The sequence below is a fragment of the Bombina bombina genome, chromosome 1, assembly GCF_027579735.1.
Source record: "Bombina bombina isolate aBomBom1 chromosome 1, aBomBom1.pri, whole genome shotgun sequence".
Lineage (NCBI taxonomy): Eukaryota > Metazoa > Chordata > Amphibia > Anura > Bombinatoridae > Bombina > Bombina bombina.
Window position 1 is genome coordinate 1,156,754,979 of NC_069499.1, and position 14,764 is coordinate 1,156,769,742.

General features: G+C 40.9%; 1 protein-coding gene across 1 annotated transcript in view; it reads right to left on the reverse strand.

Moving 5' to 3' along the window:
* BRCA1 (BRCA1 DNA repair associated) overlaps positions 1 to 14,764 on the reverse strand; it is a 1,073,265-nt gene that overhangs the window by 507,582 nt on the left and 550,919 nt on the right. Inside the window, exon 12 of the mRNA XM_053699586.1 lies at positions 9,732 to 9,910. Coding sequence (XP_053555561.1) covers positions 9,732 to 9,910 — 179 coding nt within the window. The remainder of the gene's footprint in view (positions 1 to 9,731; positions 9,911 to 14,764) is intronic.

The following is a 14,764-nucleotide window of genomic DNA, read 5'->3' on the forward strand; positions in this document are numbered from 1 at the left end:
AGGCTGATGCTGCTCCTGTTTTGAAGTTCCGAAAGGGACGAAAATTAGACTGTCTAGCCTTAGCTTTGGCTTTGTCTTGAGGTAGGGCGTGGCCCTTACCTCCTGTAATGTCAGCGATAATCTCTTTCAAACCGGGCCCAAATAAAGACTGCCCCTTGAAAGGTATATTAAGTAATTTGGACTTAGAAGTAACATCAGCTGACCAGGATTTTAGCCACAGCGCCCTACGTGCCTGTATGGCGAATCCTGAGTTCTTAGCCGTAAGTTTGGTTAAATGTACTACGGCCTCCGAAATGAAGGAATTAGCTAGTTTAAGGACTCTAAGCCTGTCCGTAATGTCGTCTAGCGTAGATGAACTAAGGTTCTCTTCAAGCGACTCAATCCAAAATGCTGCCGCAGCCGTAATCGGCGCGATACATGCAAGGGGTTGTAATATAAAACCTTGTTGAACAAACATTTTCTTAAGGTAACCCTCTAATTTTTTATCCATTGGATCTGAGAAAGCACAGCTATCCTCCACCGGGATAGTGGTACGCTTAGCTAAAGTAGAAACTGCTCCCTCCACCTTGGGGACCGTTTGCCATAAGTCCCGAGTGGTGGCGTCTATTGGAAACATCTTTCTAAATATTGGAGGGGGTGAGAACGGCACACCGGGTCTATCCCACTCCTTAGTAACAATTTCAGTTAGTCTCTTAGGTATAGGAAAAACGTCAGTACTCGCCGGTACCGCAAAGTATTTATCCAACCTACACAGTTTCTCTGGTATTGCAACGGTGTTACAATCGTTGAGAGCTGCTAAGACCTCCCCTAGTAATACCCGGAGGTTCTCCAATTTAAATTTAAAATTTGAAATATCTGAGTCCAATCTGTTTGGATCAGAACCGTCACCCACAGAATGAAGCTCTCCGTCCTCATGCTCTGCGAGCTGTGACGCAGTATCAGACATGGCCCTAGCATTGTCAGCGCACTCTGTTCTCACCCCAGAGTGATCACGCTTGCCTCTTAGTTCTGGTAATTTAGACAAAACTTCAGTCATAACAGTAGCCATATCTTGTAATGTTATCTGTAATGGCCGCCCAGATGTACTAGGCGCCAAAATATCACGCACCTCCCGGGCGGGAGATGCAGGTACTGCCGCGTGAGGCGAGTTAGTCGGCATAACTCTCCCCTCGCTGTTTGGTGAAATTTGTTCACATTGTACAGATTGACTCTTATTTAAAGTAGCATCAATACAGTTAGTACATAAATTTCTATTGGGCTCCACCTTGGCATTGGAACAAATGACACAGATATCTTCCTCTGAGTCAGACATGTTTAACACACTAGCAAAAAACTTACAACTTGGTTATAATCTTTTTTAGCAAAAAACGTACTGTGCCTCAAAAAGGTACTAACGATTAAATGACAGTTGAAATAATGAACTGAAAAAACAGTTATAGCATCAAACTTTAAAACAACAAAACTTTTAGCAAAGGTTTGTTCCCATTAGTAAAATAACAATAATTAAATTAGACATAAAAAATACAAAGCAACGTTTTTATTCACAGTCACTATAAGAATTCTCACAGCTCTGCTGAGAGAATTTACCTCCCTTCAAAGAAGTTTGAAGACCCCTGAGATCTATCAGAGATGAACCGGATCATGCAGGAAATATAAAAGTAACTGACTGGTATTTTTTGATGCGTAGCAAAGAGCGCCAAAAACGGCCCCTCCCTCTCCCACACAGCAGTGAAGAGAAACGACACTGTCACAATTAAAGCAAAAAAACTGCCAAGTGGAAAATAATGCCCAAATATTTATTCACACAGTACCTCAGCAATGTAAACGATTCTACATTCCAGCAAAAACGTTTAACATGATAAATAGTTATTAAAAAGGATTAGTGACCTTTAACAGAGTAGTTCCGGTGAAATACCATCCCCAGAATACTGAAGTGTATACATACATGTCATTTTAACGGTATGGCAGGATTTTCTCATCAATTCCATTCAGAAAATAAAAACTGCTACATACCTCAATGCAGATTCATCTGCCCGCTGTCCCCTGATCTGAAGCCTTTACCTCCCTCAGATGGCCGAGAACAGCAATATGATCTTAACTACTCCGGTTAAAATCATAGTAAAAAACTCTGACAGATTCTTCCTCAAACTCTGCCAGAGAAGTAATAACACGCTCCGGTGCTATTTTAAAATAACAAACTTTTGATTGAAGTCATAAAAACTAAGTATAATCACCATAGTCCTCTCACACATCCTATCTAGTCGTTGGGTGCAAGAGAATGACTGGGACTGACGTGGAGGGGAGGAGCTATATGCAGCTCTGCTGGGTGAATCCTCTTGCATTTCCTGTTGGGGAGGAGTTATATCCCAGAAGTAATGATGACCCGTGGACTGATCACACATAACAGAAGAAATGAAGATTTATCAGCATCAATCTCTGAGACAGAATCCTCTGAACCAGAAGAGTCATCAGAATCAGAATGATGATGTTCATTTAAAAATTCATCTGTATAAAGAGAAGTTTTAAAAGATTTTTTATGTTTACTAGAAGGAGGAATAACAGACATAGCCTTCTTGATGGATTCAGAAACAAAATCTCTTATGTTATCAGGAACATTCTGAACATTAGATGTTGATGGAACTGCAACAGGTAATGGTACATTACTAAAGGAAATATTATCTGCATTAACAAGTTTGTCATGACAATTAATACAAACAACAGCTGGAGGAATAGCTACCAAAAGTTTACAGCAGATACACTTAGCTTTGGTAGTTCCAGCACCAGACAGCGATTTTCCTGAAGTATCTTCTGACTCAGATGCAACTTGAGACATCTTGCAATATGTAAGAGAAAAAACAACATATAAAGCAAAATTGATCAAATTCCTTAAATGACAGTTTCAGGAATGGGAAAAAATGCCAATGAACAAGCTTCTAGCAACCAGAAGCAAAGAAAAAATGAGACTTAAATAATGTGGAGACAAAAGCGACGCCCATAATTTTTAGCGCCAAATAAGACGCCCACATTATTTGGCGCCTAAATGCTTTTTGGCGCCAAAAATGACGCCACGTCCGGAACGCCGACATCTTTGGCGCAAAAGAACGTCAAAAATGACGCAACTTCCGGCGACACGTATGAAAAGATTTTTTGCGCCAAAAAAGTCCGCGCCAAGAATGACGCAATAAAATGAAGCATTTTCAGCCCCCGCGAGCCTAACAGCCCACAGGGAAAAAAAGTCAAATTTTTAAGGTAAGAAAAATAATTGATTCAAGTGCATTATCCCAAATATGAAACTGACTGTCTGAAAATAAGGAATGTTGAACATCCTGAGTCAAGGCAAATAAATGTTTGAATACATATATTTAGAACTTTATAAACAAAGTGCCCAACCATAGCTTAGAGTGTCACAGAAAATAAGACTTACTTACCCCAGGACACTCATCTACATGTTTGTAGAAAGCCAAACCAGTACTGAAACGAAAATCAGCAGAGGTAATGGTATATATATATAAGAGTATATCGTCGATCTGAAAAGGGAGGTAAGAGATGAATCTCTACGACCGATAACAGAGAACCTATGAAATAGACCCCGTAGAAGGAGATCACTGCATTCAAAATAGGCAATACTCTCCTCACATCCCTCTGACATTCACTGCACGCTGAGAGGAAAACCAGGCTCCAACCTGCTGCGGAGCGCATATCAACGTAGAATCTAGCACAAACTTACTTCACCACCTCCATAGGAGGCAAAGTTTGTAAAACTGAATTGTGGGTGTGGAGAGGGGTGTATTTATAGGCATTTTAAGGTTTGGGAAACTTTGCCCCTCCTGGTAGGAATGTATATCCCATACGTCACTAGCTCATGGACTCTTGCTAATTACATGAAAGAAATCAAAGGTTCATCAGGCAGCTTGGCCTCTGGATCCTCTAATGTAGACAGGACTTCCTTTAGAAGAAAACATAAGTGTTCCAAATTTTTTATTTTTTTTATTAAATTTAATTAAACTTTGCATGGGTAATTTTTACTTTTTTTAAATTAAATTTAATTAAACTTTACATGGGTAATATCATTAGCCGTGCTGAAGTATTGGTTGATAAAATCATCATCACTGAAAATAGTGAATCAAAGGTTCATCAGGCAGCTTGGCCTCTGGATCCTCTAATGTAGACAGGACTTCCTTTAGAAGAAAACATGTGTTCCATCTTAAATCTAAAGGCTGGTTCCTCCGCAGCAGGAGGCTTAGAGGCAGAAGACTCTGTCCCAGAAAGTTCATCCTCTGAAGCCTCAAAGTGCAGCTAATCCTCGGATAACTGAGATACAACACGTGCAGTCATAGGAGGCATATGGGGCCAAAGTTTAATTAAATTTAATTAAAAAAAAGTAAAAAAAAATTCCCACCATTTCCCCCCATGTAATGCTATGGAGAGGCAGCGTACAGGACTGCTTCTCTCCATTGCGCTACATGGGTAATATCATTAGCCGTGCTGAAGTATTGGTTGATAAAATCATTATCACTGAAAATAGGGACCAATAGGAGGCAGCCCTCTTGTTGCCTCCTAGCGAGGGAGTCAATCAGAGACAGTCATGTTCTCTTGGTGATTGACCGCACCAGGAGGACATGACCAGCCCTGATTGGCTCCCTGCACATGTGCAATGGAGCAGGAGGCACTAGCGGTAAATGTGAAGTGAACAGACTACTGCATCCTGTCCTCCTGAGCTCGGATCTTGAGTTGTGATCAGCTGCTGCCCTGCCTGAGAGTGAGATAGAGAGCCCTCAGTCTGAGCCACCCTACACAGTTACATTATTTGATTCTACAGAGTGGTAAGTAAAAAAGTATCTGACGCTTCAGCTCCAAAACCTACTCATCTGCTTCTCTAATTCCATTTGATAGATTGCACATTAAGTATTTTTTTTTAAATAATTTACTTAATGTGCAATCTATCAGTTAGAATAGAGGAGCAGATCAGTAGGTTTTACAAGTTCCAGCTGCATATGACACCGGCTTGTATAGGTAATCAAGATGCTTGGAAATGGCAGATTTCAGATAAAGGAATTGCACGAGTTCTGCTTGTAACTATCTGCAAAAGGTAATAAAGTGTACTACTCCTGTAAAATTAAATTCTGGCACATAAAATTCAGGGTTCTGGTGTTGTTTTACATTGCACCCTTATTTTTTTATTTGATGTTTAAGAGTCGCATCGCCCGCCTCATTCCTCCTGTCAGCTTGGTAACTACATTTTCTAAGACAGGACGGTTTCTGTGCACATGTGCTCTTCCTAGCTCCTGTTTGCCGAGAAAAGTACCGGTCTGCCTTGTCAAGCCCTTCTTAATTTACTACTGGATGAAGCTTTTGGAAAAACGTCTGCTTCTGCAAACAGTGAGAGTATTGAAAGCATGATCTGTAAGGGTCCCTGAAAAGTAAAGAAACAGCAGGACAGAAAATCTGTCATGGGAGGGTGTTGTGGGATACTAAAGACAAGATAAGAGCTGACTGCCTATGACCCACTGACCCCAATGAATTATGGAAAAAATGGCATCTGTAATGCTTTAACAATATATCATAGTTAAATACATATTTTTAAATGCAGCTTTATAAAGTGCATTGGTGACTATAATCAGCTAAATTAACAATTAATACAACTGTTACTGTAAAAATGCATTATGTTTTTTTTTAATTCATATATATCATGCAGAAGTAAAAAAAATACATATTTAATAAACACACACTTATTATGTAGATTTATTAACCCTTTTGTGACTGGATTAAAGTGTCTACATCAGAACAACTGTTCCGATGTAGACAAATTTAAATCACGCGATCGTGCAAACGATCGCAAGATTTCAATTATGGGATCCGGTCTGGGGGGCGTCCCTATGATGCTAGTAACGCCCTCCAAACCGCGATCAAATCCTGCAAGCGCAGTAGGCTTCAGGTCAGCCATTGGCTATGACGTTGTATTCCATCATAACGGCTTTAAAGCCCAGCTCCGTTGTGACGGAATACAATGGCATAATGGCGGGAAAGGGTTAAATATCTTCATGGCATTAACCAGCAGTTGTACCAACAGTTAATAAAGCAAACATAATGTGCTGTTACTGCAACAGTTGTATTAATTGTTAATATAGCTGATTATAGTCATCAATGCACTTTATAAACCTGCATTTAAAAGTATGTATGTCCTGTCTTGTCACTATTAGCTTAGTATATCCCTCCATAACAAATGCACAAAATTAAACAGACTTAAAGGGACATGAAACACTTTTTTTCTTTCCTGATTTAGAAAAAAACATGCAATTTTAAACAACTTTCCAATTTACTTCTATTATCTCATTTGCTTAATTGTCTTGATATCCTTTGCTGAAACGCATAACTAGATAGGCTCAGTAGCTGCTGATTGGTGGCTGCACATAGATGCCTCGTTTGATTGGCTTACCCATGTGCATTGCTATTTCTTCAACGGATAGATAAAGAATAAAGCAAATTAGATAATAGAAGTAAATTGGAATGTTGTTTAAAATTGCATTCTTTATCTGAATCATAAAAGACAAATGGGTTTAATGTCCCTTTAGAAATCTGATTTGTTGGGGTTTTCTTTTTTTTAAATTTTATTTAAAACATTGAATTCTATTTTTGTTTTCCAGTAAATAAATGCCACTCCAAAAAAAGAATATCTAACACATCTTCTTTGCAGCTTCAGCTCCAAAACCTACTCATCTGCTCCTCTAATTCCAACTGATAGATTGTGCATTAAACAGGATTGTGTGATTTGTTTTTGACAAGCAGGCCCCTGGCAGCATGTAAGTGTTATACTCCATCCTCTTTGAACGACATTGGTGAGTGCCAGCCAGGATCTGGGATAGCTCCATGAGTTTTTAGGGAATGCATCATTTGGGGAGGTGTGTGGTTCACTACTAAATTTAAGTCCTCCTATGCCTTCCCTGACACTGCTAACAAAGTAGTCAGAGCTGCTCTAGCACACTCAACTGGGCTGAAAGCAGAGGCATATTGGACAATGTGTTTGATTCTCAAAATGTACTTCCTGCAGCCCGCCCGAAACTGCTAGTCTATTTATGTTTTGGGCCGGCTGCAGGGAAGTACATTTTAAGAATCACACACATTGAGTGTGCTAGAGAAGCACTGATTACTTTACTAGCAGTAATAAAAAGAGAGAGAGAGATGCACTCAGCTGAGACAGAACAAAAGCTGGAAAAACTTCCGTGCCTGTTCATTTTATTATAGGGTGCCACTCAGGGTGCATACTCTTTTAGCACACTATGCCCCTTCACAGAGAAAAAATATCCTGTAGCATATCAGTCTGACCCTGCCCAATGACAGTCCAGCGCCGAAATACCAGGCAATTCTTCTCTGAACAAGAGAAAACAACAACCCCAGACGATCGTTTCGGCCTTTGTGGGCCTCGTCAGTGAGGTGCAGTCGCATCTCTCTAAGGGCATGTGTGCAAGGAGTCCACGTCTGGTTTCCCCTTTTACTCTTAGGGAGATCCAAGAGCAATTTGCATAAATAAAAAGAGAGAGAGAGAGATGCACTCAGCTGAGACAGAACAAAAGCTGGAAAAACTTCCGTGCCTGTTCATTTTATTATAGGGTGCCACTCAGGGTGCATACTCTTTTAGCACACTATGCCCCTTCACAGAGAAAAAATATCCTGTAGCATATCAGTCTGACCCTGCCCAATGACAGTCCAGCGCCGAAATACCAGGCAATTCTTCTCTGAACAAGAGAAAACAACAACCCCAGACAATCGTTTCGGCCTTTGTGGGCCTCGTCAGTGAGGTGCAGTCGCATCTCTCTAAGGGCATGTGTGCAAGGAGTCCACGTCTGGTTTCCCCTTTTACTCTTAGGGGGATCCAAGAGCAATTTGCATAAATAAAAAGAGAGAGAGAGATGCACTCAGCTGAGACAGAACAAAAGCTGGAAAAACTTTCGTGCCTGTTCATTTTATTATAGGGTGCCACTCAGGGTGCATACTCTTTTAGCACACTATGCCCCTTCACAGAGAAAAAATATCCTGTAGCATATCAGTCTGACCCTGCCCAATGACAGTCCAGCGCCGAAATACCAGGCAATTCTTCTCTGAACAAGAGAAAACAACAACCCCAGACAATCGTTTCGGCCTTTGTGGGCCTCGTCAGTGAGGTGCAGTCGCATCTCTCTAAGGGCATGTGTGCAAGGAGTCCACGTCTGGTTTCCCCTTTTACTCTTAGGGGGATCCAAGAGCAATTTGCATAAATAAAAAGAGAGAGAGAGAGATGCACTCAGCTGAGACAGAACAAAAGCTGGAAAAACTTCCGTGCCTGTTCATTTTATTATAGGGTGCCACTCAGGGTGCATACTCTTTTAGCACACTATGCCCCTTCACAGAGAAAAAATATCCTGTAGCATATCAGTCTGACCCTGCCCAATGACAGTCCAGCGCCGAAATACCAGGCAATTCTTCTCTGAACAAGAGAAAACAACAACCCCAGACGATCGTTTCGGCCTTTGTGGGCCTCGTCAGTGAGGTGCAGTGGACCCGTTGCTCATTGTGCCTAGAGGGATATGGCTGCACCTCACTGACGAGGCCCACAATAGGCCGAAACGTACGTCTGGGGTTTTGCTGTTTCTCTTGTTCAGAGAGGGATTGCCTGGTATTTCGGGGCTGGACTGTACTGTGAAGTCAGGATCAGACTGATATGCTACAGGAAAGTTCTTCTCTGTGAAAGGCACATTTTGAGCAAAAAGAGGCTGCTTCTAGGGTGGTAACTAGCCATAGAACAAGCTATTATGCTATTGTTCGTTCCCAGGTTGAGCGCTTCTCTCTTTTTATTTATGCAAATTATCACACTTGGGGAAGTCTCCCTAAGTGTGATGCGGGAATCCAGACGTGGAACCGTTGCTCATTGTGCCTAGAGGGATATGGCTGCACCTCACTGACGAGGCCCACAATAGGCCGAAACGTACGTCTGGGGTTTTGCTGTTTCTCTTGTTCAGAGAGGGATTGCCTGGTATTTCGGGGCTGGACTGTACTGTGAAGTCAGGATCAGACTGATATGCTACAGGAAAGTTCTTCTCTGTGAAAGGCACATTTTGAGCAAAAAGAGGCTGCTTCTAGGGTGGTAACTAGCCATAGAACAAGCTATTATGCTATTGTTCGTTCCCAGGTTGAGCGCTTCTCTCTTTTTATTTATACTTTACTAGCAGTGTCAGGTCACGGTGAGGCTATCTTGATCCCTAGGTTTTACTGCCTCCTTCAGTACACAAGCCTTGCCGCTTTTTAGTTTTTTGGAAATACCCCATGGGCGTGGTAAGGGGTCACGGTTTCACCAAGAGACTAAATCAGCAAAGCACTATTTTCTTGAGCATGTAGCATGAATGTGTAATCCCAGCACACTGCTTTCCCTCAGAGTCAATTTTTTCATTTGTCATCAATGAGTATAAATATTGGAACTGCATTTGCCTATATAATCAGAATATAATTAGTTTCTTACCTGTATGCGTGTGTTCTAAATAATGCTAATTGTCCTTTTGCAACCTTTTAATTTAATTGTAACTTTAAGCTACCTCTATTGGGTTCATATATGGGCTTCTGGGGCATATCATAGCCAGTGCCTCAACAGCGTCTGACCTCACCGCACGTCACTGATTTGTACTACTGCAGTATACCCTTTTTAAAACAATCATGTTTTTGCATTATAATATACCATGGTAACACTACAAAGGAAGACCTACCTGGCTCAGGAACAGAATGTGTAGTTTCTGAAGGTTCCTCCATGTGAGTTGCTTTCTCCTGTGTAAGAACAGAATCTTGCAATTCTTTTAGTAAGCTGATGGACAGACGGACCTTCTCAGGAGTTTCCTTCCTTTGTTTTGGTTGGGAAGGAGTTGGAGGAGGAGTTGGAGACTCTGTACTAAAAATAGAAAACAATTTTTTTTAGCTGGACAAACTGAAATAAAAACAGATTTAAAGAATCAGCTTTAACCTTGCATAGTCCCAAGCAGAAGTAAAGGTATGCAAATGAGTTGAATTAACTGAATACATTTTTTTATCTTAAAAACATAGTATGTTTCATAAAATGATTGGTCTTCAAACAGAATTCCTATGTCTCAGTTCATGAGGATACATCAAGTAGTATTAAATCAAGGAAATAGAGACTACTGGTAACTTACTTAAAAGATTCCTTTTGTGAGAGCATGCAGTTTTAGTGACTAATTAAATATTAAAGATCAAAAACAAAATTGGCCCATTTTAAAGAGGCTACATCCACATTACCAGGAATTTCAGGAATTGCATCTGACAGCTTATCACAGAAGCAAAACTACTGACCAAAAATTAGTAACAGCAGACGTGGGAGGGAATAAAAAAAGATGAGATTATCCTCAGACCTCATAAGTATAACATATTTCCGAAGTGTGGCCATTGTAAAAGTACTATTAAAAGGGATTTCATAAATCACCTGTACTCATGAAGGAAATATGATATTTTGGGTAATTCCATGTTTGTAGTCTATGTGTTATAGTGTCCATGTAGGCTGTTATATATATTTTAAACTAGTCCAAAAAAAACCCAACAAAGACCTTATTGTATAATACAAGTCTAATATTAGGAATCCAAAATAACCCTCACATGCTAATGAGAAAGATCGTCAAGTTAGTCAATTTAAGTTTTTATTACTTGAAAAAGTTGAACCAAAAGGGAGAAGAGATAACCTAGTTAGAGACCTATTATCTAGGAAATCAAAATGGATTAAAAATGAAACACATTTCCTAGAGGGTTAAATAGGGAGCATCATGTGTGTTACCCTTTGTTAAGAAATTGCTATAATTGTTTAAATATTGAGAGAGTTAAAAATGGTTTCATATACTGGCGTATAAGTTAGAGATAAAATGGGGTTTCTTTTGCTGTGTAATTGGAGTGCTAAGTAGAACCTATTTGCTTTTGCAAAGGCTTAATATGGATTGTGATGTCAGGAGTTACATCACATATGGTGATTGGCTAATTGATTGGAGGAGTTATTTTAAATTGCTGTAAGACGACTTGTAAGTTAGTGTGACAAAAGGACAGGTGTCCGAAAAAGGGACCCAGGGCTGCCGCATCCCGATCAGCAGTCTGGCTCCAAGCTTATGGTCTTGGACCAGGGGGACACCCCAGTAGAAACACTGGAAACAGGGCAGAGAGCCGCTGGTCCTCTGTCCAGCACCTGCAACAGAGAGCTAACCTGTCAACTCCTTTGGAGCTACTTCCTACAATTGGACACTATTCTTTGTATGGACTTTTTTTTATTTTTTTTATTAGGTCTTTTTTAGATTTTTCAGCTACAGGAATAATCCTATAACCTGAGCTTTTATCTTATACTGTTGATTTTCTTTTATTGCAGTTTTGATGTGTTTATATCCTACTATTGTGTTATCATTACCAAGAGCGCCCCATGGAGCATTGGTGTGTGAATACACACTATATCTATATTTTGCCCTTGGATTCACACCAGTATAGATATGTATGCCATATCTTATGATAAATCTTCCTAGTCACAGGTTTACGAACCTGACTCATGGTCACAATGACCGATACTGAAAAGCCACGCTTGGATAAAATTAAGCGTTCGATCTTGAAGCACTCAGCTTCAGAGAAACTAGATTTGGACAAAAGAAAGGTCCTTGAATTAGAAGGTCTTTCCTCAAAGGAAGTCTCCAGGGTGGAAGAGATGACATGTCCACCAGGTCTGCATACCAAATCCTGCGAGGCCACACCAGTGCAAGGAGGATCACCGACGCCCTCTCCTGCTTGATTCGAGCAATGACCCGAGGTAGAAGAGCAAACAGAAGAAATCGGTATGCGAGATTCCAAAGTACCGTCAGAGCGTCTATCAGTACAGCCTGAGGGCTCCTAGAGCTTGACCCGTACCACGGAAGCTTGGTCTTTTGCCAAGAAGCCATGATATCCAATTCCAACTGACCCCATTTGAGAATCTGGCTGGAAAACACTTCCGGATGGAGTTCCCACTCCCCCGGGTGAAAGTCTGCCTGCTTAGGAAGCCCACCTCCCAGATGTTCACTCCTGGAATGTGGATCGCCAACAGACAGCAATTGTGGGTCTTCGCCCACTGAATGATCTTGGCTACCTCTGTCATGGCCAAGGAACTTCGAGTTCCTCCCTGACGGGTGGAGTAAGTCACTGAAATTATAATATCAGACTGGAATGGGCTGAATCGGGCCTAAGCTGAGGCCAGGCCAGGAGAGCATTGAAGATTGTTCTCAATTCCAGAATGTTTATGGGTAGATCAGACTCAGACCGAGTCCATGTTCCCTGAGCCTTTAGAGAGCCCCAAACTGCTCCCCATCCTGGAAGGCTGGCATCTGTTGTCACAATCACCCAGGAAGATCTGCAAAAGCAGGTTCCCTGGGAGAGATAATCCTGACAACCACCAAAGTAGAGATCCCTTGTCTCCTGCTCCAGCTGTAATCGCGGAGACAGATCCGCATAATCTCCATTCCACTGCCTGAGCATGATTAACTGAAGAAGTCTGAGGTGGAAACGGGCGACAGGATGATGTCCATTGCCGCTACCATCAGCCCAATTACCTCCATGCACTGAGCCACTAATGACTGAGGAGAGGACTGAAGTGCTAGGCAAGAATTAAAAAATCCTTGATTTCCTGACTCCTGTCAGAAATTATTTTTTTGATAAGGAGTCTATTATGGATCCCAACAAAACTACCCTTGTAGTTAGAACTTTCCCAAATTCACTTTCCATCCGAGAGTGGAGAAAATTCTTGGAGCAATGGCAAGGCCGAAGGAAAAAGCCCCGAGCTGGAAGTGTTTGTCTAGAAAGGCAAACCTCAGAAAATTGGATGGTCCTTGTGGATGTGAAGCTGCAAGTAAGCGTCCATTAAATCCACCAAGGTCATATTAACTGACCCTCTTGGAACAAATAGTTTCCATCTTACAGCACTCTGAGAAACTTGATTAGACTCATGGGTAAATTTGGTCTGACGGTTCCCTCCTCCTTGGGAACCACGAACAGATTGGAAAAGAATACCAGACCTCGTTTCTGCTTTGGAACAGAAACTATCACTCCTATGTCGGAGAGGTTCCTGTAAGAACGGCTCTCTTTTTGTCTGGTCTGCAGAGAATCTTGAAGGCAGAACCTGCCCCTGGGAGGAAAAAAACTTAAACTCCAGATTGTATTTCGAAACCAAGCTTGAACGAAGAAGGAAAGCCTGCCCCACACAAGGCCCGGTCCCGGATCAGAGGCAGTCTCATCATGCTGTCTTTTATTCAACAGCAGGCTCTTTGGATTGCTTTCCCCAATTCCACGACTGATTGGGTCTCCAAGAAGGCTTGGACTGCTCACCATTGGAAGAGGGAGTGGAAGGATTTTCCTTGAAAATTCGAAAGAAACGAAAATTACTCTGACGTCCATTTTATTTCTCCTATCCTGAGGGAGGAATATATCCCTTACCTCCCGTAATAACATAATTTATGTAAGAATTTACCTGATAAAGTAATTTCTTTCATATTGGCAAGAGTCCATGAGCTAGTGACGTATGGGATATACAATCCTACCAGGAGGGGCAAAGTTTCTCAAAATGCCTACAAATACACCCCTCACCACACCCACAATTCAGTTTAACGAATAGCCAAGTAGTGGGGTGAAAAAGAAAGGAGTAAAAAAGCATCAACAAAGGAATTGGAATAATTGTGCTTTATACAAAAAAATCATAACCACCATAAAAAGTGTGGGCCTCATGGACTCTTGCCAATATGAAATAAATTAATTTATCAGGTAAATTCTTACATAAATTATGTTTTCTTTCATGTAATTGGGAAGAGTCCATGAGCTAGTGACGTATGGGATAGTAATACCCAAGATGTGGAACTCCACTCAAGAGTCACTAGAGAGGGAGGGATAAAAATAAAGACAGCCAATTCCGCTGAAAAAAATTAATCCACAACCCAAATCATAAGTTTTAATCTTATAAAGAAAAAGAAAAAAACTGAAATTATAAGCAGAAGAATCAAACTGAAACAACTGCCTGAAGAACTTTTCTACCAAAAACAGCTTCTGAAGAAGAAAAAACATAAAAATGGTAGAATTTAGTAAATGTATGCAAAGAAGACCAAGTTGCTGCTTTGCAAATCTGATCAACTGAAGCTTCATTCTTAAAAGCCCAGGAAGTGGAAACAGACCTAGTAGAATGATCCGTAATCCTCTGAGGTGGGGATTTACCCGACTCCAAATAAGCGTGATTAATCAAAAGCTTTAACCACGAAGCCAAGGAAACAGCAGAAGCCTTCTGACCTTTCCTAGAACCAGAAAAGATAACAAACAGACTAGAAGTCTTCCTGAAATCTTTAGTAGCTTCAACATATTTCAAAGCTCTCCCCACATCCAAAGAATGTAAGGATCTTTCCAAATAATTCTTAGGATTAGGACACAAGGAAGGGACAACAATTTCTCTACTAATATTGTTGGAATTCACAACTTTAGGTAAAAATTTAAATGAAGTCTGCAAAACTGCGCTATCCTGATGAAAAATCAGAAAAGGAGACTCACACGAAAGAGCAGATAATTCAGAAACTCTTCTAGTAGAAGAGATGGCCGAAAGAAACAACACTTTCCAAGAAAGCAATTGAATGTCCAAAGAATGCATAGGCTCAAACAGAGGAGCCTGTAAAGCCTTTAAAACCAAAATTTTCTGTGGAATAAGACAGAAAGAGCAGAAATTTGTCCTTTCAAAGAACTTGCAGACAAACCCTTATCC